We start from the raw sequence: 26,301 nt of genomic DNA, 5'->3' as shown, positions 1-26,301 counted from the left end.
TTATATGACCCATAATTCACTTGCCCAGAGGTTTTTAGACTTCTTCAACACAAGAACCCTGGAGCAACTTAGCTCCTCAACTAGAAGTACAAATATCCTCGACCTAGTACTCGCATACATGAGGGGATACTACTACCTCCTATGCATTAACTCCTCCCTGGTAAGATCTGACCACAAAATGATCTCCTTTAGTATTAAAACTAACCTAGAACCCACATCAAACTCCAAACCTGTTAAGAACTTTGCTAAGGCCAGTTACCTCAAACTGAGTGATAGCTTATTAAACTTCCATGCCCATCCAAACCCGGATAACACTGAGGCCTACTCTGTGCTGTACACAAAAGCACTGTCTAACCATATGCATAATTGTAGAGAGTCGACAGTATGTGCCCAGTTCAGTTTATGATTACTGGAAAAAATAAACCACCCTGGTGGATTGGATCCCTAGCATAAATGGGCTGTTCAGCAAAAGACAAAAATCCTCTCCAAAGCCAAGAAGGAACAGACAAAACAGTGCAAAAAAAACCTCACCAGTCTAAATAAACAAGTTAGAGAGCTGGTCAAATCTGCCAAAGTAAATAACAAGGCAAAAATAGCCTTCAAGGTGAAAGATAACCATGAGGCTTTTTTAAATTACATTCGTAACCTCAGGGGAAACACTCAGCGATGTGCCAAGTTAATCACAAACGACAACACTTATACCCAGCCTGAAACTATAACGAACCTGCTGGTTGACAAGTTCAGTTCAAACTTCTTCCCCCATCACCTTTTACCACACCCAAAGAAATACCTGCAACCATCCCCCTATAGGTCATCACGAGGGAAGAGGTCCTTCCTGCGCTTGCTAAAGCCAAAAATGCAGCCTCCATGGGTCCTGACAACATTCCATGATTGTTCTTAAATAGTTTAAAACAGAATGTATTAGCGTCAGTAAATAAACATCTTTAAGCACAGCCTAAGGAAGGGCTTTGTCCCAGAGGAATGGAGAACTGGAGCAGTTGTCCTCTGCACAAGGGGGGGGGGGGGCAATCAACTGACTCAGGGAACTGCAGACCCATAAGCTTGATCAGTCTTATCTGCAAGGCCATGGAGAAAATTATTATGAACCTGATCAATAATGACATATGAAATCTCCAAACACTGGACCAGACCCAATTTGGCTTTGTGAAAGAGAGGCCTTGCCTGCTCAATCTGGTGGGCTTCTTCAAGAAAGTTACCAGGGCTATGGATAAGGGTAAAACAGTATGCACTACTTATCTAGACCTGGACAAAACTTTCAACACAATCCCTTACTTGGAGATCATAGTTAAACTTACTGAGTTAGGCATAAACCTCCACATCGTCAGATGGATATCAAATTGGCTCATTGACAGGACACATGTTGTCTGGCTAGGTGAATCCACTTTGGATAAGAAAACTGTTACTAGTGTTGTCCCACAGGGCTCAGTGTTGGGATCCATCCTGTTTGGTATATAATTCTCTGAAGTGAAGGCCAATGTTGGGGGACTCTGTCTCACCAAGTTCACTGATGACTGTAAGCTGGGAGCAATCATTGAATCCCCAGACATTGCTGACATCCTTACAAACAGGCTTAAAATGATAAGTGACTGGAGCCAAAACCATGGTCTGAGACTAAATGCTAAAAAATGTGTAAACATACTCCTCTGTAAATCAGATATCCCTCAAAATTATATTATTGATAGCACACCCCTAAAAGTAGACCCAGTGGTGAAGGACTTAGGAACACAGATAGACAGTAACCTAAATTTTTTTCTACCAGGTAGCTACAATAGTGAAGAAATCCTTCTGTGTGGCTGAACTTATAAGTAAAGGCATGACAGCAAGTTCAAAGGAAGTCATAGTGCTATTGTACTTGGCCCTTATCAGCCCCATAATTTAGTACATTGCTGCCTTCTGCATGTACCTAACCAGGCATTTACATCAGTTGGAGAAACCCAAGGAGTTTCTTACTAAAAAATACAAAGCGTAAGACACATGTCTTATGCAGACCGACTGAAGGCCCTGTCCCTTTAGTCCATCACATATCATTTACTAAGAGGTGATTTATGCCTGACCTACAAGGCATTCTCAGATCCAGCCCTGATTTATTTTATATTTTATTTTATTTAACATTTGTTAACTGGGAAAGTCCGACTTGGAACAAAGCCAATTTTCAGCGGTGAGAGGAAGTTGGAGCACCCGGTGAAAACCCACACGACTGCAGGGAGGACATGCAGACTCTGCACAGAAAGCACCCCAACCAAGAATTGAACCATAGAAGCTGTTGCTATGAGGTGACAGCACTACCACTGCACCACTGATAAAAATGCTACATATTCGCAAGAAAAATTATACAAGGGTTACACATTCCATGGACTAGAACCTTATATGGGTCTCTAACAGAACTTGCTGGAGTGACAGATTCATATCCCAAAGGCTACCTTGTCTCTGGAATAAACTTCCCATCTCTGGAAAACAAAGCCCGTTCCTTACTTTTGTCAAAAAGAATTTGGATAATTGGATGGGGAACCGTAAAATCACTCGCAGGGTATCGCTCATGTCCCTTATGGACAGAGGCAGTTGGTAAAATGACTTAGGGCTCCAACACCCAAAGACCCAGTACCCTGATACTACCCCATCCAGTAATACTTGTTGTCATAGCCTGAGTATTATTGGCTAGGCTTGTAAAGGCTCTTGTGCCATTAGCCTAGTAATCACCTATAACCTATGAACCTTTTTTCCAAAAGTCACCAGTTTTTGGAAGGATTAAGATGGACAGAGCTAAAATTTGAGTCAAAATCATGTACCTTTGAGAGGTATGCTGAAGTTGGTTTCTTAAAATGTTTACTATTTCACTTGGAATTTTTTTATCTGCTTTTAAATGCAGTGTAAAAGTAGTCATTGTTGTTCCTTACACTTGTTTATATGTATATGTGTGTGGGGGGGTTAAAGTGTGTGTGTGTGTGTGTGTGTGTGTGTGTGTGTGTGTGTGTGTGTGTGTGTGTGTGTATGTATATATATATATATATATATATATATATATATATATATATATGTATATGTGTGTGTGTGTGTGTGTGTGTGTGTGTATATATATATATATATATATATATATATATATATATATATATATATGTATGTATATATGTATATATATATATATATATATATATATATATATATATATATATGTATGTATATATATATATATATGTATATATATATATATATATATATATATATATACAGATATGTATGTATATATTACTGTTACCTCAGTAACAGACAACAAGCCGTTCTTTGGGAAAACCATATCTCCTCCTTACTACCCATTGCAATTGGTGTCCCTCAGGGCTCTATCCTTGGTCCTCTCCTCTTCTCCCTCTATATTAATGATCTCCACTCTGTAATTCCTCAAGCTACCTGCATTCAATATGCAGACGACTCTACTATCATTTGTTCAGCATCCACCTCCTCTGATCTAACCACTCTAACTCAAACTATATTCAACACTGTAGAAACATGGTTTACTAGACGGTATCTACTTCTCAATGCCAAAAAAACCAAACTTCTCCTCTTCACCCCCACCACTGCACCTCTCCACTTAACTTCTCTATCTACTCAAACAACAACACTATCATCTCTCCTGACTCCACAACAAAACTACTTGGAATTACCATTGATAACAATCTCTCTTGACCAACACATCAACAACACCATCAAAACTGTTAACAGAAAAATTGGATCATTATACCGTATAAAACCATTTCTTACCCCATCAACTAGAGCTACTATTGCTCACTCCCATCTTATATCAACTCTCTTCTATGCCTCTCCTATCTTCACCAACCTTAAAAAAACTAACCTAAACAAACTAGCAACTTGCTATAATAACATTGCCCGCTTCGCCACTGGTAACCCTTTTAGAACACATCACTGCCTCAATTTGAAACAGTTAGGCTGGCTGGAACTACAAAACCTTCTTAATATTTCACAACTTACAATTGCCCACAAATTACTGTACCAACCTAGTAACACCCCTATACTTTCACAACTTCTACTCCATTATAACAATCTCACCTCTCTTCGTTCCTCCTGTAAACTTATGACCAAACCCATAAAGGCCCACAACTTAGCTGGTGACTCTCTTTTCACCAATACTGTAGGCAGAGTATGGAATTCGCTGCCTAAAGAGTTAACACTAATCTCATCCCTGCCTCTCTTCAAACAACAAATCAAACTACATTTCCAAAACCACTGGCTCTGTTCCTGTAGTACTCCAGGCTAACTTCCCTCTCCTTACTCTCTCCTAACCTTTAACCCTTCATTTTGCCTGAAAACTAACGTCTACCCTGCTTCCCTTCCCTGCTGTCCTCTTATGCTCTGACCTACGTCTACCATCTCTCCCACCTTGTCTTGACTGTCTTTTTTCTTCTCCTCTCTTACTTATGATTCTGGCCTTGTGCCATTTCTTTTCTTTCCTTCATACTCCTTCTACTTCTCTTCCCTTCGAGCTTCTAATGTAATCTTCATGGCTGTTGCCTTACTGCATTACCATATGTTTTAGGTAAACTTGCTTTGAAATCGACAGAACATTGTGTATGAGTTTAAATTTTTGAGTTCCTTTAATGTATGCTGATTTTTGATTACTAGTTGATTTAAATGAATATTTTTATGTGTAAGTCTTTATTAACAATTTGTCTATCTGTCTTGCTTATGTTATGTGTGGAGCTTTTCTCCCCGGGCCTCTACTGAAAATGGACATATATCCAGCTAGACTAGCCCGGTCAACAAATGTAAAATAAATAAATAAATAAATAAATAAATATATATGTATATGTGTATATATATATATATATATGGGTCCCCTTCAGTTGATCGAACTTTTATAAGTTCGAAGCTCATATGGCTGAGACCATATGATCAAACTTTTAAAAGTTCGAACGGACTGAATGGAGATCCCCGTACAGTGCGGAACGGGAAGATTTCCCTTTTCCGCAATGTAGTGCGATCTCGGAGTTGGTATATTTAAGTAGCGTGGGGGTACAGGGGGCTTTCCCCCCTGCTACAAACATTTAGTTTTTTTTTTTTTTGTTTGTTTGTTTTATTTCAGTGTTCAAACTTTTAAATGTTCAATGTTATGGTCTCGGGCATATGAGCTTCGAACATTTAAAAGTTCAATCTGCTGAAGTAGATCTATATATATGTGTGTGTGTGTGTGTGTGTAAAAGCAACAAGTTGGCAAGTTGGCTATAATATATTTCAATTTTATCAGAGTTAAACATCAGCCTTGCATACAGTAAGTGACTATCTTTGGTGGTTCAGGCTGAATATGTGGGAAAGTAGCACATTGTTAGTACAGTGACACAGTAATTACCATTACCATCTCACAATTCTTATCTCCCTGTCTGAATCCTTGGCTGAGTCTGTCTGTGTGGTGTCTGCATGTCCTCAGAGTCTTTGTGTGGGTTTTATTCAGGTGCTCTGGATTCCTCCAAGATCCAAAAACTGTGCTGTAGGCAGATTGATCTTCTTTGTGTGTCTGTTTTATGACAGCACTGGTTTTTCAGGGGCTGTGTGTGTGTGTGTGTGTGTGTGTGTGTGTGTGTGTGTGTGTGTGTGTGTGTGTGTGTGAAAATAATATTGCTGGAAGTGCATGTAAACCTCCTGGGTAGTGAAAATATGGCACAGAATGCATCCCAGAACACTTAGAGCTTCTGGAGAGTATAATTCCTGGCTGTATAACTGACTTAGAAGGGTCCTTTGCTGCAGGCCCCACCTAGTCTAAAACTGATCCTACTAAGAGGTGGGCACAGGGATCACAATAGTTTGCATGAGGGCCAGGGGTACTGTGGTCATTATTTCTTTAATGTCCGCAAAGTCAAATTTCAGAGGTGTGCACACAAGGACTGTCCAGCTTGTGTGCTGGTTGGAAACGGAGTGGTCATTGTTTCTTTAACTTTCCTCAAAAATCACACCTTAAAGGGGTGTACAGAGGATCACTATAGCTTGTTTAGTGCCAGTGTACTGTGTAAGAGCTACAAGTTTTAATTAATTACTGTGAGTGTGATTTTTTTCCACTTTCTTAACAATTGAAATCATAGGTATGTACAGGTGGCCATCAAATAGGTATAGGGGAAAGGAAGCATGCTGTATATATACAGCTGACAGCAGTAGGTTGGAATATATTGCTCTGCTCTGTTTGTTCTGTGACTTTCATCCTAGTTTGGCTTCATAGGGGTGCAATGAAGGTGTCCACCTTTTGTCGTTAGGGCCAAGGCAGCATGCTGTGTAGATGCATAAATATGATTGTTTGTCTTTTCACTTCTATCCCAATTTAATACCAGAGGGTTAGACAGAAAGTGACTGTGTTTTTTAAAGGGACAGGTATAAGGAAAGAGACTAGCATCCCAGATATGATTTATGTATCCTCACTAGCATTTTCTTATCAGTTTTTGGGTAACCACTACTCCTTGAACATTATGTTTTGGACATAATGCATTTTTCCCCTTGAAAGAAAAAAATAGTCACTTTCCTAAGTCAGAATTTTTACTCAGGCCATCATTGAGCCAAAGGTTGTGGAAAAAATGTCTAAAATTCACCTCAGAAAATTTAGAACTCAATAACTTCCAGTGGTCTTGTGGTCGCTTTACCCCAGCCTAATTACGTTCTTTCCTAGATACTTATTATAGTATATTCTTAGCCATTTCGGATATGTTGAAAGGATGTAGGAGAAAGCTATCAAGTAAGGTAATGTTTAGTAAAACAAAACAAAAGTATTTTTGATAGTATGATGAGGCAGGACTGGGAGGAAAACAAGAGAACACTGGGGTGTATGCCAGAGTGACAGTAGATAACAGAGGTAGGAAGTACCATTTTAGATTTTGTCTGTGGCTTCATATTGTCCAAGTCTGCACATGTAGTCACTGTGTATGGCATTTAAAACTGCTGCTTCTGGGTGTGGCTTGTTAAAATGGGTGTGTTTTCATTACACTGGGGTATATGGCTTATCTGTCAGGAAATGGAAGGCTGAAAAGGTGGCAACTTTAGTATGTGCCCAGAATCTGCAGACATACCTCACAAATGTCCATATTTTTGCCTCATATTTTTGTTCCGCTCATCATACAATTTGTGATTTTAATGGCAAGTCACTGAGGACTGAAATCACTAAATAATTTCATGCATTTGAGTTGCAGGCATTATATCCTTCAGAAAATGCATGCTAATACAAAATCTATTATGCTAGCAACTTTCTAAGTTTATAAGGGCAGTTTTTAAAATCTGGTCTTATTTTCGGGCCGTTTGTCTCCCTCGTTATTTTTGGCTTTGTCCATACTTCATGAACTTAGAGGTTGAGAGATACCTTCTCTATGATTTGTGCAGTGATTTCTAAAATTCGGACCATATCTCTCAACTGTCCAGATTCTTGCAGATTGTCCATATTTTTGCTTCATAGTTTTGGTCTGTTCCTCATAAAATGTGTGGCTTTCTGGCAAATCATTGAGGATTAAAGTAATTAAATAATGACACATTTGAATTTCAGACTTACTATTCTTCAGAAAAATGCTTGTTAACATAAATCCTATTATTTTATAAGCTTTCCAAGTTTATAAGAGCAATATTTTATTTATTTATTTGACATCTGTTTACAGAGGTAATCCATCTTGGTCACCAAACCCATTTTAGCTGAGGAGGCCTGGGGAGAAAAGCTCCACATTAATACGTTGTTCACATATTATTACATATAGTATGCAATAGATTACTTATATGTGGAAGGTTGGGTGCCGGGCTAGCAACTCGACACCGTAAAACTCTACTACCAATCATGAGCGGACAGGTGATCCGCTGTGGCGACCCCTAACCGGGAAAAGCCGAAAGAAGAAGAAGAAGATTACTTATAGGAGAAACATGCAGGAGAATGTTCCTAGGCATGCACATGTAGCTGTTTATATAGTACTATTGCAGATACATTTAGAGGTTACACTTATAAACAAATTTCATACATCTTCTTTAGGCTAATAGTATTGGCAAAGAGCATGTTTGTCTGTTTGTCTGGACCTTTATTTATGGCTTTGTCCAGATTTCTTGCGCTTAGAGGATGAGTGGTATGTAAACAGGTCCTCAAAGACAGTTTAGCGCACATTACAGGAATTCTGTAAGCAGCTTCCCATGTGCTTTATAAGCCTTTCCATATTCTGTAGGCCAGTGGGCGATTGTAAATCTTGGAACTCAATAGGATGGTGGGTGATTGCAAATCTTGGAACTCACCAAAATTTTGGCAAACTCCACACCTCTCAGCTGCCCAGATTTTTGCCTCATAGTTATAGTCTGTTCCTCATAAAATGTTTTGTTTTCTGGTAAAATCACTGAGGATTGAAATCACTAAATATTGACCCACACTTGAATTTGACTTCAGAGCATTTAGAAAGTACATATTAATGCAAAATCTGTTACTCTAGCAACTTTCTACATTTATAAGAGCATTTTTTAAATATGCCCCTGATTTTTGGCCTTTGCCTCTCCATCAGTTTTGGCTTTGTCCAGATTCATGGTGCTTAAGAGGTTGAAAGGTATGGAGAGCCCCAATCATGCAGTCATCACTGTATTTTGAATTTATTTAGTTTATGTACTGTAAAAATCTATATATTTATTGGTAAAATACAGTTTTGCTGTGAAAGTCAACATTTTTAATAGCTACATAAAACATGGGGCAGTATGCGTAATCCCACATTCCACAGATGCACAGTGGGAAACCAACAATATGCAAACAAGTGGCACTGATTTCAGAATGTCTCAGACTTTCAAGATAATGCCCAGTAAACTTTCACACATCTGACTCGACCTAAAATTATATGAAACTAGTGGAATTATGTTTGACAGATATGCATAAGAATGTAAATTCACAAATGTCTGTTTTCAGCAAGTGGTAGTGAGTGAGAACCTATGCAGATCTTTCCAGAAGAGAAAGATGCACTGGTTATGACTCGTCTCTGCCAGCCACAGCCTTTTAAAAAGTCTTGTGTTTACAATGGAGGTGTCTTTATATGGATAATCTGCTCTGATTTTTATTAGGTTGGAAAATGGCAGGTAGGGCAGTCAAAAAAGGAGAGAGCAGACAAGGAAAACTGAAAAGGAACACATTGAGAGGGTTGTGTCATAGGAGATATGAGAGGATGGGTAATATTTTTTTTGATGGAGAAAGACCCACTTTTTTCCATTTATTTTTTTTATAAAGGAAGTTAAAAAAAGAATAAGGGCAGAGTGTGTAGGAAGGAAGGTTAGAGAAGAGTGAAGGATTTTTTAAGACAGAAACATAAAAGACAAGTCGGGAGCACTATGCTAGGCTGACAGTGGGTGGCAGAGACAGCACATACAGATGGTGAATAGACACAAAAGGGAGGGAGATGAGGACCATAGGATACCATCAAAGTCTAGATTGCCTCAAGTATCATGGGCCTTAGTGTGGTGACCCCACTGGGAGGGGGTTGAGACCTCCGATGCCTTAAAGGTCATAGGCAACTGGGACAGCAAGTCCTGCACCCACTGAAGGTGGGATCGGTAAGGGCCCCAGGGCCTCTTCACCACCCCCTTAACTGCAGCCTCATCCAGGTCCTGAAGTCCACCTTTCTGGATTGTCAGGGTGCTGACAGGGGTGGAGCTACTGCCTCCACCCTGTGAAGGAGCCTCTGGGTTGGAAGGGTGAGTTGATAAACATTCCAACACCTGGAAGTCTTGTGATCAAGCTGCTTCAGGCACTTCTGTACCTGCAGAAAACAAACCATTAAAGGGAAAGAAAGAAAAAAAATGAAATGGTGTCAGCAAAAGGATTTGTATGTGTTAAATAGCAAATGGCTTTATTTCAAAGAGATACAAATGACAGAAGTAACATTTTTATTCAAGAATGTTAAACTGTCAGTAGCAACATAGATCTTGCAATCAATAATGTAATCAGTAAATACTGGTAAGCACTGGTTGAGGTTCAGGTCTGGTTTCACTTTAGAATTATTTCTCTTTGTACTACTTTCACTTAATGTGACTGACTAACAGTTTTAATTTCTGTACTGAAATACTGTAAACTTTCTACATTTAAGTAGTGTAACAGTAAACACTGACAAGTACTGTTTCAGGGTCAGGTCTGTTTTCACTTTAATCTTTATTTTCTGTGTAATACACCATTTCCTTTCACGTGACTGATTCAGTATAATAAAATCCCATAAACCTCACTGAATATATTTGCTGACCACATCCTAGAACTCCTATTTGAGGCTGTATGGCTACATAATCATTCACTGCTATTTTATTTTTATTATGTATATGTACGTCTTACATCCTTCTTGATGTAAGTCCATACCTATGGTGTCATGAGACCAGTCTCTTCACCCTCTGCTGATACCTTTCCTGGTTGTACTCAGCCTCATTAGCAGCTATGGAGCTATGAAAAAAGTGGGTTACTGAAACTATGTGTGTGGTGCGCTTTAAAGGACTATAACATTTAATGTTTGTTCTAGGTTCTTCACCTTTCAGGTTACGTGAACCCCCCCCAATCCTGCATGTCATTGTGCATTCCATTATTTTATTACAAAATGCAGAATGTCACTCTGTAAAGTCCTATAGCATGGACCATAAGGAAGTAGTTATGTTATAATTCTGACCGTGATGTGGAGAAAAAGAAGGAAAGGTTATGAACGCTGTTGATAAAATGAGAAAGTGATGTGCAAGGGAAAATAAATTACAGGCAGTACTGAACTTCTGCCTTTCATACATTCAGAGGCACAAAATTACCTTTGCTGGAGGGGAATGGGAAGTGGTGATTGATGTAGTGATCTATGTACTGGTGAAAACGTTGCTGCTGTCGTAACCTCAGCAGATAGTCAGTTTCAAGAGGTGCAGATTCTTGCCGGTGCTGCTGTACCTGTAAATAATTTTCCAGTATCCAGTGTAAGCTGTAAGGAATTGCTGCCATTTTATTATGTGCATTTTACATTGTTAGCACTAACATGATATGCAATGTAGTTTTCCTCATTAATTCCACTTAAGAAAATATTTTGCAGTTTGCATAATACAATGCTAATGAACCATAGGTAGTTCAGTAACTTTCTCCCAACTCCCTTTGACGTTTGTGGTGCCTCTGGATGTAGTATTTACTAAACTTGATGAAAGTTCTTGAAATTCCAATACATTGTCAATAGCATTTCATGTCTTAATACGTTTTTGCAGTATATAATAATACATTTTAAAGTACAATTCTGATTAAAAAGTTTACCGGACAAACTGAATTAGCTACACATGATTTCTACCCCATCAGTTCAGGAGGATCATAGGAGGTTCACAAGTAGGTACTAGGCTATCTGCCCAAGGGCCTAAGTAAGCCTTGCCAGCAAGGTTTCCTGGCTTACGCCACCCAGGAAAGTTAATTTCCTGTGCCCCTGTCGAGCAGAGACACAGAAGTGATCCGTAGGGTGTATTTCCTATTTCCCATCCACTCATCAAGATTTATCTTGAAGAGTGCTAATGTGGAACTTTGCTTGACATAGATGGGTAGCTTGTTCCAGAGCAATGGGAAGTCTCTGGGACAGGAATCTATCCCTCCAGCACGTCCTGTTTATTGTGGTGACAAGGTTTGGGTCCCTAGAGCATGTAGCTCGGAGAGATTGTGATTTCTTTAGGTGTAGCATGCCCAACAGCTCTGGGTTTAACATAGCTTTATATGTTAGGCAGAGATCTCCTCAGAGTAGGCGATATGCTACAGAGTAAAGCTGGTGTTTTTTGAAACGGTCAGTGTAGGGCATCTATCTGAGGCTAGTAATCCTCTTTGTGATGTACTTCTGTGGCCTTTCCAGCTGCTACAGATGTCTTGTGAGGTACATTCCAAAAGGGGCATTGTACTCTATAATAGGTCTAATGAGTGCCGAGTAGAGGGGAACAATGACCTTTTTTTCCTGGATGAGAACCCTTTTGTGATGAGGTGTGCCACATAGAAGGATTTCCTGACTACTGTGGCGATGTGATTATCAAAGGTGAGACGACTGTCCACCTGGGTCTCAAGGTCTCTTATCACACATTCGGCATTAAGTAGACTGCCGTTTATATGGTAGTTCATGGGTACAGAGTTTTTACCAAAGGGGATGACAATGCACTTTTTGTCATTGAGCTTGAGGCCATGCCTCTGACACCAGGTATCTGTCTCAGTGAGGCCCTTCTGTAGGATGTCCACATCATTTGGGGACTCAACTATGGCTCCTAGTTTGCAGTCAACTGCGAACTTCATTACCCAGAGGCCTTCTGTGTTAGCCTGTATTTCAGAGAAGTAGATACCAAACAGGAGAGGTCCCAGGACTGAACCCTGTGGTACTCCACTTGTCACAGGTTTGAAGTCAGATTTGGAGTCTGCAACTTTTACAGTGTGGGTTCTGTCAGTGAGGTTACTAAGCTAAAGGCCTTAGCTCTTTTTTACACTTAACTGTTCATGCCCCATTTTTCCCAATTATCAATGCTCACAGACTAGAATGGCTTTGGTATATACCTATACCTTAAGCCATCTACAAACTGCCCTTGTCCATAAGGGCCATAAATGACAAGTCAGGGGTGAATTTACAATTTACTACCCACTGGTCTAAATTGTGTTTGAATAGGCTTTGGGAGGAACTCTGTTTCACATGAATGGGGAGTCTGTTCCAGAGATGGGGTAATTTCTGAGACATATAACTGTCCGTCCAGCATGTTTTGTTTATGTTACAGATGAGGTTTAGATCCTTAGATCAGGTAATTTTAGTGCTGTTTGTTTTGTGAATGTGTAGCAGAGCCGTCAGGGCTGGATCAGAGAATGCCTTGTAGGTTAGGCATAGATCGCTCCTCAGTAGTCTGTAGGAGACTGAGTACAGGGATAGGGCTTTGAGACTGTCAACATAAGACATATTATTTGTACCCCATATTCTTTTAGTGGGGAACATGTGTGGCTGCTCCCAACTGTGCAAATATGCTTGGTCAGGTATGTACCGAAGGGTGCATTGTACTTGATTATTGGTCTAGTGAGGCTGGGTATAGTGGGACTATGATCTCCTTGGATCTGGATGTCATGTCCTTACTTATTAGTTGTGCCACTTAGAAGGATTTTCTCACTACCACGGACACATGGCGATTAAAGTTCAAGTTACTGTAAACCTGTGTTCCCAAGTCCCTTACCACTGGGTTTTCTCTTAGGGAAGTGTTATCGATGTTATAATTTGCAGGGGTGGTCATTTTCCCAAAGGGTATAATTGTGCATCTTTTGCATTAGGTTTTAAGCCGTGGTTCTGACACCAGTTATTTGTCTGTGTTAGACCTCCTGGAGGATAACTACATCTTTGGGGGATTCAGTGATTGCACCCAACTTGCATTCATCTGAAGATTTGGTCAGCCAAAGGCCCTCTACATTTGCCTTGATTTCAGAGAAGTATATTCTAAACAGGAGATATCCCAGTACTGAGTGCTGTGGGACACCTCTAGTAGCAGGCCTCTTGGTGGAGGTGAATTCTCCCACCCTATCTTCTTGTGTCCTATCTGTGAGCCATTTGGATATCCATCAGGTGACATAGAAATTTAAACCTAAATTTGGGAGTTTGTCTGTAATACACAAATGAGGTACTATGTCAAAAGCATTTGCCAGGTCAAGGTAGGCAGTATGTACCATTATGCCCTCATCCTTGGCTCTAGTCATCTTTGCAGAGAAGTCCACTGAGTTTAATAGGCTTGACCTAATCTTCACAAAACAGAACTGGGATGAGTCCAGTGTTTGAAGATTTCCTGTGTTTCTGTTTATCAGGTCCATATTAATTCTTTTCATGGCCTTGCATATAAGACTAGTCTAACTTATGGGTCTGTAGTTCCCTGGGTCTATTGATAGTCCACCTTTGTGTAGAGGGATGTCCATTGTAGCTCTCCATTACGTAGGGATGAAGCCTGTCTGGAGGCTGTGGTTGAATAGAGATTCTAGTGAGCCTTACAGGTCATGTTTCAAGGTGTTTAGGAGGAATCCTGGGATATTATCAGGGCCCATTGTTGCAGTGTTTTTAGCTCCTGAGAGTGCATTGAGGACCTGGTCTTTATTAATAGTTGGAGGAGAAACGGTAGAAGGTATTTCTGGGGAGACTGGTGTTGATAGGGTGTGAAACTGGAGCTAAATTAGTTGGCCAGCAACGTTGCTATATCCCCCTTTCAGTATTGGCAGTTCCACTTACTATTAGTTCACTACACTACAGGGTACAGCTATGTATAAACAATTTCTCCCCTGAAAGCTTCCAAACCCGTATACATTTACCTTACAAAACTTAGAACTGCAAAAGAAAAAAAAATGTACCTCTGATTGTCTACTGTAAGAAATGTTAATCACTAGCATGATGTCGTGTTGTGTGTATATATGCTATATGTATGTTTGTTAATCACCAGCATTTGTCCTGATGTGTATATATGTCATATGTATGTATGTTCTACTTCTTTTTACTCTCATGTAATGCATTGTAATGTCGAGCTTTTCTCCCCGCGCCTCCACTGAAAATGGACCTGTGTCCAGTCGGACTTTCCCGGTAAACAAATGTAAAATAAAATAACATAAATAAAATACACTGTTGGGTGTTCCCTTTAAGGTTGTCCACATGACTGAAAAATGCCATATGGTTTTCATTAGCTTGGGAGGCTATTTTTGCCTCGACATTGGATTTAGTGGACTTGATTAGTCCCTTGAATTGCTTGTTAAGACTGATGAGGATTTTTTTGTCTTTTGAGCATAGTCTCTACTATTTTTGGACAGGAATTTCTTTCTTTTGTTGTACAACCTATTTATACTGGGGGCCCACTAAGGGGCCTTGTTTTTGGAGTTTGTTCTAAGTTTATTTCGGTTTGGCACTGCTGTTTCTGTGCAAGTTTTTTACATGCTTGTACAGGGTTTCCATACACATTTCCGCATAGGCCATCATTTTCTCTGAGTTGGGGGGGGGGTTGGAATTTAGCTATGCCATTGGTTAATAGGATGTAGTTAGCCATGGAAAAGTTCTTAAAGGTTCTGGGGTTTGCTGGTAGTTCAGCATTTATATTTATTTCAAGGGTTACTGCTTTGTGACCTGATCTGACTAGTGAAGATATTACACAATTAGGGAAGGCTGCAGCATGCCGTCATATTTGTGAGTACTAGATCCCTAGTAGGTGTGCAGACTAGCTGTTCCAGGATGTTTGCATTTTCCGGAACCTTTGAGCGTGCATGTTAGTGGTTGTGTATGTATCCCAGTCTATGGTGGGATAGTTGAAATCACTCATGAATATGGTGTTGGGCTGAATAGTGAGTGACACCAGTACATTCAAGTATGTGATGTTGTTGTCTTGAGTCATAATCAAGGACCTATAGCTAGCAAGGATACGGTATTGGACTTTACCTAATGTTCGTTGGACATGGAGTAACCCAAGCCTGCCATACTGTTTGACCAATCTCGAGGTGTGTTTACTTTTTATGTAGATTGATACAGCTAGTGTCTCTTTTTGTGCAGTAGCTGGTCTAAATGTGTGGAAGGCATTATAGCCTTGTACTGCCGGGGTGCCTTCCATGGCTTTAAACCGTGTCTCAGTAACTGCATAGATGCCAACATTCTCCAAGGGAAGGAGTGCTTTCAGGGAGTGGAGCTTTTTGTTGAGACTCCTAGCACTGAGCAATAACACCTTTATTTTGTCTTGAGTAGAATTTACTATGCTGGAATTTTTATCAGATTGGCATTGCCTAAAAACGGCACTGTTGGGGCAGGTAATGTTTTGGCCAATGTCTGAAAGAGTAGTGGGGACAGGTACAGACCATCCCTGGTAAAGCAGAGTAGTCTGTCATGTCTTCCCAAAACGATAAATATTAGACCCCCCCTTAAAATGACACTAGTGACTAAGACAATTGTTAAAGTCAATCATCTTTTGTATATATTGTAGTTTCATCTTTGGAGAAGGTACAATGCTGCTGAATGCTAGGCTTACACCTGCCTGGAACACAGTCTGAAAGCTCTATCATGTCCCTCTTCATGTAGTCCAGGGAGGTATGTTTCAGGTCATTAACACCCACATGGACTATGACAGAGTCATACTGTTATATGTGGTTCAGTGTCCTGAATGCATATGTGATTTGGCAGGTTCTTGCCCCTGATAGGCTAACTGACCATGACTGTCTCCTTGCTCAGCCTGGTGATGGGGGAGTCAGTGTGTCTCACAATAAAGATGACCAATATTTTGGGTTGTGTGGCAGTTTGCCTTGAGGGCTTAGAGGTCGAGATATTGTAAGACGTGGTTGTACGTGTCTTAGGGAATGTTGTCTTTGAAGAGTTTGGGAGGTTGCCGAGAGCAGCATATGGGAGGCCTTTAAGGTTTGGATAGATTGCATTTAAGAGCCTCAGGATATGTGATTTTATGTGTCTAATCCATAGTAGGTATATTCTCTGCGTTACTGGCAATCTGTTTGGAGATATTAGTGACTGTATGCGAGAAATTTTCCTCCAAAGACATAGTATTATTATATCTCTCACATACCATTTCAGTCTGCTTAAGAATAACGTGGTTGTCAGTAAACATGAGGCAATTACTACAGTGCCTAAATATGTCCACCAGGCAGCCTACGGAGACAGTAGGAAAGTGCACATACATGGCTGTGAATCCCTTTTTTTGTGAACTATGAGAGGTGGTGCAATCAGGGTTTCGAATCATTGGGCTTGGAGGAGAGATCTAGGATTTATATAAATGGAGTGGGATTTGAAAGATGGAGTTCAGAGGGTGCCAAAGAGGCATGCACTGCCAGTGCAGCCCTGATGGGAACGTTTGGGAGGATAGGAAGTGGGGGAAAATCTGACCCATGGTGATTTGCCTTTGATTACAGGGAACACCCCAGCATTAAATAATCAAGCTTCAGCCATCAAATTCCTTCTGAATTCCTTGCATAAGGCAATCAAATGTCCATGGTGTATTCTGGCTTTGCATTGTCTGTATAGGTAGGAATGACACTGTGGAAAGTTTGGGGTGGGGCTTAGGGTGAGGCACAGTCTGAGTTAATACCAAATGCAGAAAGCAGGAGGTTAAGGGAGCAGTCTAGTAAGAGATTTTTTCTTTTTTTGTGCAGTTTCAAAGCATCTGTAGTTTGTGGAATGCACTTTATGTAGCAGTGTAGTATCCCCCTGTCAACTTCCACCCATCCTCAATCCATCTCAGATCCCTGGAGTTGGTTATAATCATGATAGTCAAGGTTGCCAGCATGTACCTCTGTTGAAATACGTTTTATAGGAGGCCTTGATAGGGCTGAAATGTTTCCTTGGTTTGCACATGTGGAGATTTAACTCAATAATAATGGCTATACCCTTTTATGTGCTGCTGTGTTTCATGTGGATACTACATACCCTGAAGCACGGTCTGGGAATGTCACTACCCCTGTCCACAAGGTGGCTGTTCCTCTCACACCTTCCAGAGCACCTACACTACTCCCATTTCTGAGCTGTGGTTTCCACAGGAATCACAGAAGCAGCACACCCACCAGTACATCACGGCTCCCTTCCTGTGGAATGGGGCTTAAATTATAGCCTTTTTCTCCCTTCTCCCTGCATCAGCTACAACAGATGCCTGAGCTGCTGACTGAACTCAAGTTGTCTGAATCCTAGTTAGAACTTTATCCAGTTGTGCCAGTGAAGCTGGTTTTATTGGTGAGCAGATGGGTTTACCTTTATAACCACGATTTGCAGAAGGGCAAGTGCTCATATGAGCGACTCTAATCCACGAAACTAACAATGTCGACACACCTACATGTTCGAAAAACAGCAAATCGAACAGCAGATTCGCTGTTTTTCGAACATGAAAGTCGAATAAAAAAAAAAAACAAAGTGTGCCCCCCACACACCCCCTACTTTATTATTCTAACTTCGAGATTGCATTACAGTGGGGAAAGGAACCATTTCCCGATCCCCACTATAGTGCAATCCGCCCCCGAATGTCGAATGTGCAATGAGCGAATCTCACTATGCATTCGCTCATTGCACATTCGCACTTTTTTACATTCAACGTTTGTATATCTTGCACACTGCCTTTCGGGTATGTGCAGTTCGCCCTTCTGCATATCGCGTTTATAAAGGTAAACCGAGCAAATGCACCTGTGTAGTCTTAGATGGTAGAGCATATTTACTGGACTTAGCTTTCACTGTGTGGATGTGCTTGGATGTGTGCATATGAAAAGTTCTTGAAAGAAAGGACTGCATTTAATTGATTAGCAAGCCAAAATCATATCACTGTTTTTCTGCAGGTATCCTCACTGAAAGGGAAGGTGGCACTCATCACAGGTGCCAGCTCAGGACTAGGAGCTGCAGTGGCTGTTCTGTTTGCTAAATTAGGAGCAAAACTGGCACTTAATGGGCGAAACGAGGTGAAACTCAGGGAAACAGCACAGCAGTGTGAAGAGTTTCTGAAGGAAAAGGTAATTTAATATTAAACATCAACAATGCATCCATTTTAGATCTGTCTTGGTATCTGCTGTGTTATTAAAGCAGTGAAGTGGAGTGTGAACATACGAACAGAGAAATATATAAGATAAAGCAGTAATGAATAGCATTTATAACTGCAACATTATTAATTTCTGGGCAACTGTAGTTAATAAAGGTGACCTGTGGCATAGGACACCAAGTCTTTGAATGTTTTATACATTCTATAATATGCATTTTCCTATGGAAGTACTATGCAAGTTTTCATTCATATAGTATAACAGTATACATTCAAGGCTAGATGGAGCATTTTCCAAATATCTCTATTTAGTCAGTAGATTGGATTTCTTCCTAAGTATGAAGCAGATAAAAGTTAAAATGTATGATTTGAAAAGTAAGTAACAAATGCATTGCAGAAACCTAGGTAGACAAAGAGTTAAAAAGGGGAAGAAAGGACAGAAAAAAGGCAGAAGAAAAAAAGGGACAGAAGAAAGGCAGAGATAGAGTAGGCCATGTCAGAATTATCAATAGTCTTAATGCATCAAGTGAGATAGGAGGGTGCATTGCCAGGTGTGTAGACTCCCTATTTTACAGAGGCCATTTTGACCGTTTGTAGTACTCTCGGAATACTTCATATAAGGAGCTGTGCCTGTTTCTGAAGACCACACCTCATGGCAGACATTTCACTATAGGAACCAGTCCACATGAGGGCCATAATGATGGGGGTGCAGTTAGCCTGTGATGACTGTTTGAGACTAGTGCCTCTGTAGTAAGTAAAAAGTAGTTGCAGAAGTAAAGGTAGCCCTGTCAAGGGTGAGCGGGAAGAAGCAGAAATGGAAAGAAAGGATGATCCCCGCATACAAATTTCTATCATCACCATTATTCCCTTGATTTAAGTAAGATACCCAGCATGGTTTACTGCTAGATTCTAAGGTGTCTCAGTAATCCAGACCTGGGCCTAAGATGACCACAAAAACTGAGAAGCCTCTTTTTGGGAGAGAAGCCTGTAGTTGGGGGCTATGTCTTTTTCTTTCTTAGGCTTACTCTTCAGATTTGAAAGCAAAAGGTTTCTGTTCAAGCAAAACATTGACTGATGAGAATGTGGTGCCAGTGAGATCAGACCTTGACCAGGGTCTTACAGCTTGTGAGGTCCATATCTCTTTTCTTGAGGTGAGCCTTCGTTGCATCATGGGAATTTTGGGCATGACTGAGCTAGGAGTACAGAATCTGATTTGTAAATTAGCATTCAGGCATCTGTAAAGTGTCCTGTGAATTGGAGCTCATAAAGGTTAGTACCTCAAGCCTGGTGACACAAGTCTCAGTGAAAAACACATTAGTGCAGCAATCTTCCCATGTGGTACAGAGGATTTTCTCTAGGTACAATTGATGATACGTTTTGTAGATGTTTACGCTGTGTAGATGGTGATGATGTTGATGATGATGGCAGATCTTTAAGGTTTCCCATTAATAAACTTGAGAAAAAATTAGGATGGTAAAGCCCTTAAGTGTTAAGGACTAAAGGATCCTGGTTAGCTTCAGTAGCATAAGCCTGAGAAAAACTCCTGTCTTCTAGGTTGCAAATTGTCTCCACTGTTGACCAAATAAAGCGTGATTGAGCTAAAATAATAAGTGCGTTTTAAAATCGATAAAAATAATAAAAACAACACAGTGAACAGATTTTTAATGAAAACTGTGGGTGCCATAGTCCAAAAAATGGTTTAATGACAGATGAGTGATGAATTCCAGTGCTGTACAAAAGAAAAAAAGAAAAAACAAGTGCAGTTAACAATTTTTTCTTATAAAGTAACAGCAAGGAATGTGGGCATGTGGAGGAGGTGGTTTAAACAAGTGTAACGTATTAGTCACAAAAGTATCCAATGGCTCTCTCCCTTACACCAGTTCAAAGTGAAAACCCTATAGCATGCCAGAAATTCACTGGGATCCAGAGTTTCGAGCTTAATTTAAAATATCAGTGACAATCAATAGACTTTGAAAATACATTGTAATCATTAATGCAAAACCATTGAGTAGTCACTAAAATAACAAGTAGGTTTAGAAGGGTCCCTATTAAGTCAGCGAATGCACTAAATTGCAAATGCTGCTTAATCGAACCAACTTACCCGAAATGACAAAATCTCGAAAGCACGGAACAGCGATTTTTTTTTTCCTAGGGAAAAAAAATCACTGGGCCATTTTCAGGACTTTGCCATTTCCTCCACTGTGGTGCGATCTCAGAGTTGGTATATTTAAGTAGAGTGTGTGTGTGTGTGTGGAGGGGGGGGGGGCACAGCCCCCCACTTTATTTTGTGTTTTTTTTTTTTTTAATGGATCAGCGATTTTTTTCCCTCCAAGATCTATCCATCAATGTTGAATTGCAGGGATCACTTGCAAGGCTTGCAGCAGTCTGGTAAAGCAGCTTAACAAGGTTGAGTAAGCAGTCTGGACTTTTTCAGTAAGTTTCTGTAGATATATCCATTGCAGTTTGTGAATCACTCTTGATGTTTGCAGGAATGGCACATATTATGAATGTCACCAACAGATGCTGTGAAAAATATTAAACTTTGAACATGGACATGAAAGAATGGTCAGCCCTCCATTCAGTCTGTATTATTTGTCCATTCTACCACATTAGTGGTTTTTAGCTTAGTGTGGGTTCTGGGAAACTGTAGATCAAGACTGGAGTGATGACTTATTTTTTGCCTGATTCTTGTTTGGATTTTGAATGTATGCCTTTATTCTGGCATTCAACTTGTCTTGTAGAAAGAATCCTGAAGACCTTGATGAATTTGCAAGGGAAGCAGAGTTTTGCATTATTTTCCACAAAGCTTCATGGTTGATCGAGTCAAATGTCATGGTTGTTTTCAAGGGGATTGCATGCCTTTGTGTTCCCTGGTGTTGTGTTGGCTTAGACTTTGTGTCGCTTGTGCATTCCTTGGTAAATTGATTTAAGAAAATAGACCGTAAAAATGTGTATCCAAAATGCTGACCACCATAAATGTTAATTTTAAGAATCAGAGAATTTTTTCTGGAACAGGGAAATGTATATCCAACCCTTGGAGCCAGGCTTTGGGATGTTGTCAGCAAGCACCTGACAGCCAGGAACCTGTATAGCCTGATCAGGCTCAACAATAAAAAATTGTATGAAGCAATGGGCTTACCTCTCGCAAGGTAAAAGGTCTTGGTCACTCTAGTGGCAGCAGGAGCTGGTCAGATTAATACATGTAGACTAAACCGTGGCAGTAAAAAATAACTAATCCATCCAGGGGTGGATGGAATGTAATTTTATCTTTGAGGAATGAGATGGAATTTAGCCTGGAAGTGGAAACGTGCTGGCTTAGTATAGTCAGTATTACCTCTACTATAAGAGCTAGCTCTGAAACCAAACTTCTCAATCAGAGATGGTCTGTCAACTGAAACAGAATTGCTCCTCAGGAGAGGATCTGTGTATATGTGGAGATATTCACAAGCCCTGGGCTTGGTAATGTACATTTTAAGCTTGTGCCCTGCCAGTAGATGAAATGGTTGCTTCTGTGTGCCTGTAAGCTGGAGAAAGGAAAATTCTGTTGTTTGTGCGTGTACACCCAACTTCTTAAACTTGTAGTCCTACTTGAAGATTTCCACACTGATATGGGGATTTATGGAGGCACTTGGAGGATAAGACTGGGAGAAGCATCTTGGATGATATGAAACTAGGTGGTGAATTATTATTATTACTGGTTAATAATGGATTGTGTGACTTTTGTGCCATGATCTGTTGATACGATGGTCTGTCCAGTGTTGTTGGCATCTCTCATGAGCAGTACAATGTGGACATCCTTTTGATTATGAGCGCTAACAGTGTCATAATTAAGGAGGTATCAGTGTTTTGACTGAAAACACCATTGGTTATTCTGATTAGTTGTTGCTATCCCTGAAGACAGTGCTTGTGAAGAACAGGCCATAAGCTGCATATTTGTTCAGACTACCAATAGAATTAGTCTTTCCAGCTATCTCCTTCCCAGAAGTTATATTCCAAAGTCCAAATCACTTGTCGTTCTAGTATGGAAGCTTTAAAAAATGGTCTTGTCTTTCTTTGATGTGTTGGATTGAGTTTTGTCTGGGGTAATACAGACCTGTTCTATTTGTCCCTCACCAAGATTAAATGCTGATAGGATCTGATGATTGTAACATGCTAACTGTTGCTTAGCTTGTAACAGAGGGCCATCAAATATTTGTGGATGCCTGTGGAGATTGATTGTTGGAATATGTTTGAGTTTGTATTTGATGACAAATCCAACATCATGAATGTGCTTTACCTCAGCAGGATTCCCTTTACGATGAATTTGAAACCTCCACTGTCTTGTTTAGCTTGCCTTTTACCTACATTTCTCGGTTTGCTAAGGGCAATGATGTCGGTGTTTCTTCTTTCAAGATTTCAAGATCCCTGATGGAGAAAGCTTGAGCACTCTAACAGTATGTGCTGCCAAAATCTAAATCTTGTTTAATCTGCAGATAATGATCTTACAATGGAAAGGTGTTGCAAACAAGGGCCATAGCACATTGTACGGCCCCTACCCCAAGATTAATCCTTAAAAGGTCAGTTCAGTTGCATTAGCAGCAATCAGCTTGTCTGTTCTCAGTTAATGCCAAGTGACCAGTACACTGCTGCCATCTAGTGTGCATATTCACAGTTACAGACTATTGGATTCAACTGTTCTGCCATTACTGCGTCACCACAGTACTGGAAATTTTGCTGTGAAGATTATATCAGTGAGATTGTATGGGATTTTTTTAACATGGATGAACTGGAAAGGCAGACTTGGCAAGCTAGAAATAAACAACCCAATGATAAAGAAGGTCAATAATAGCTGGAGATTCCCTCCTTACTGTAACCTTCATCTGGCCTGCAGTCACTTGTTTAGACAGTTTGTTTTGATGGTGCATTCACGAACTGCTGATGCACAAAAGTTAAAATTCCAAGTCTGTATGTTGGTGGATGCACATTTGTTCTGGTTGCACATCAAGGAACATGAGGAGACTGTTTATTTGCCAATATTTGTATTATTCTTTTCTCTGGAACACTGTAACATTAGAGTTACTGTTTTAAAGTCTGGGATTTATGGATGTCGGGGCAAACCCCTCCAAAATGCTCAGAGGTATTGTTTATTTTTGGGTTCTTTTTTCAATGGAGGTGTTTTTTTTGAGGTTTCTTTCATTTTGCTGTGATTCACTTATTTAATTATTTATTTTTTGTTGATTATGCCTTTATCTACCTTTACAGCTGTAGTCATCTTAAGATCTCCTTACTGATCCATTTTTGTTATTTTGAGACTTCACCTCAGGTTCTTCAGCCACGGGTGAGCCTACAAAGAGTGCAGGAGACAGTAAATTCACCCCAGGGTGGCACCTATTCCCTCATAGACACGTGCATTCAGTGCTGATCATATATTCGCTCTGCGAATAATGACCATGTAACTAAGGTCATTTAGGGAACACAGGTATAACATGCCTAGTCTTGTAAAGGCCCTATGGCGTTTAGCCTAGTAACCTCCTATGAACCTATGACAACAGAGCCTAAGGGTCAGTGGAGCACACAAGCATCTCCACCATGACTGGGTCCTGAACCAAGGAGACAAACACAGAGATGCCATTACAGGAATAGCTCCACTGTACAAAGTCTGACTGAATGTTGCACTGATCCACTTTGTGGCTACACTTTCATATAAAGCATAAAAAGGTAAGCACATGCACATATTTTAAGGTGTCTTATTTTGCCACCATTTATAAACCATATTCAGATTAAGAAATTTTAAGGGAAGGCAAGAACTGAGCAGTTTATGTAATGCTGGACTGTATAATTGTTAACAAGAAAGAAAACATATGTAATGTATAATGCATGAAACAAGTTAGTATGGTTTGTTGTTTTCTTTTTATTAATGTATGTGTGCCTATGTTTTAAATGATAACTTAATAGTGTTTAAAAACTAACAAAAAAAAATTGAATGATGTGTAATGTAATGTAATGTGTGCCTTGGTAATCATTTATGCAAAATAAGTGTGTAATAAGTTGTAAAACTGTGTCTAGCAGACAGCCAGTAGTTTGGGAAAAACAGATATGAAAATTCTGGATGCGAAAGTGAAAAAAAAGTTGAAAAAATGCTGATTCAGAGATTATTTGCATGTGGTACTGTATGGGATGTATACACATAAGGTGATGTGACATTCAGATAATTAATTTACAGTGAGTAGGGGTAGTGCACTAGGTATCGTGACATGCAGGTAGTGTGCAGCTGAAAGCCAGCAGTGCAGTAAGGCCTCAGACATGGTATACTACTGGGCATCGTTACGACAGATAATAAGGAGACCCATTGTGTATACACATGGAAATTTTTACATAGATGTTTTTTCACCCCACATAGACTAGCAATAATGTACAAGAATGATAAAATGCTGGAGATGTGAACACCCTGATGCTGACTGGATACAGATTACGACAGATAATAAGGAGACCCATTGTGTATACACATGGAAATTTTTACATAGATGTTTTTTCACCCCACATAGACTAGCAATAATGTACAAGAATGATGAAATGCTGGAGATGTGAACACCCTGATGCTGACTGGATACATTTGGTTAATTGCAAAATAATTTTCCCGTTTTGGTTAGACTTTAAATATTTTTGTAAAGCTCTATGGAATGACAATGGTATAATTTCTGACTCCCTTAACCTTTTCTGTGTTCTTGTTCCTGAAGCCATTCTTAAAAATCAAACATTTTTACTGTGGTCTATCCTCTCTATAGCAAGGAAAATTGTTACTAAAAATTGGAAATCCCAATCCTGTCTTTAAAGTTGAGTTTATTCATCTTGTGAAATACATTTATAAGAATGAGAGTGCTACTATAAAAGCAAGGACTAAAAATAAACTCATCATTTAATTGCTTGGACAAAATTGTCTAATGTGTTAAGAGAAATATTAAGTGTTCTCCTATGTACATTGCTTTTTAAATTGTTATGGATATTGTATTTCGTTTATTTGTTTTTTTCTTGTTACTATGCTGTTAAGTCATTGTGTTATAAAATGAATAAAAACATTCTGGAAACAAATAAGGAGACCCATTATAAATGGGTTCCTATTATGTAACTGAACGCTTAAGGTTGCAAACGCTGTTTAATCGAACGCATTTACCCGAAATGGCAAAATTCCAAAAGGATGGAACAGCGATTTTTTTCCCAGGGAAAAAAAAATCACTGGGCCATTATAGGGACTTTGCCATTTCCTCCACTGTGGTGTGATCTTGGAGTTGGTATATTTAAGTGTGTGTGTGTGTGTGGGGGGGGAGCCCCCACTTTATTTTGTGTGTGTTTTTTTCAATTAATTAATTAATTAATTAATTTATTTATTTTTTTATGGATCAGCAATTTTTTCCTGGGAAAAAATCGCTGATCCGTATGTTCGGCATTTGGATTTTCGAAGTGTTTCGGTCGATTATACAGCGTTCGCAATTTCAGGCGTTCAATTATATAATATAGACCCTTATAAACAGCAGGAGCAGTTGTACCAAAGGTATAAATACATCCAAAAGTAAATGCACAACTACATGGTTTGAGAGGTGCATGTCCAAGCATCCTAGCAATGTTAGAACTAGCTTGGCAGCCAGTTGAACATAAATTCAGATGAACATGATCGTGAGTATGGAATTACAGATATCACAAATAACAGCATAGTGGGACTTGCTTATGTACCTTTAAGTTACATAGTGCAGTCTACATAAACACAACTTGCCTTTTCAAATTGACAAGGTACAGCACAAAGCTTTGCTTTGCCCCATTAAGTAGGACATTGTTTTGTATGCAGCTATAACA

General features: G+C 39.7%; 1 protein-coding gene across 2 annotated transcripts in view; it reads left to right on the top strand.

Moving 5' to 3' along the window:
- Positions 1-26,301, top strand: part of LOC122806324 (3-oxoacyl-[acyl-carrier-protein] reductase FabG-like) — a 198,766-nt gene that overhangs the window by 21,962 nt on the left and 150,503 nt on the right. For both annotated transcript variants that reach the window (XM_044076642.1, XM_044076643.1), the window contains exon 2: positions 18,281-18,451. In XM_044076642.1, the coding sequence (XP_043932577.1) occupies positions 18,281-18,451 (171 nt within the window). The remainder of the gene's footprint in view (positions 1-18,280; positions 18,452-26,301) is intronic.

Source organism: Protopterus annectens, chromosome 7.part0, assembly GCF_019279795.1.
Source record: "Protopterus annectens isolate FY-2018-M chromosome 7.part0, PAN1.0, whole genome shotgun sequence".
NCBI lineage: Eukaryota > Metazoa > Chordata > Ceratodontiformes > Protopteridae > Protopterus > Protopterus annectens.
This window is presented reverse-complemented; position numbering and strand designations above follow the sequence as displayed.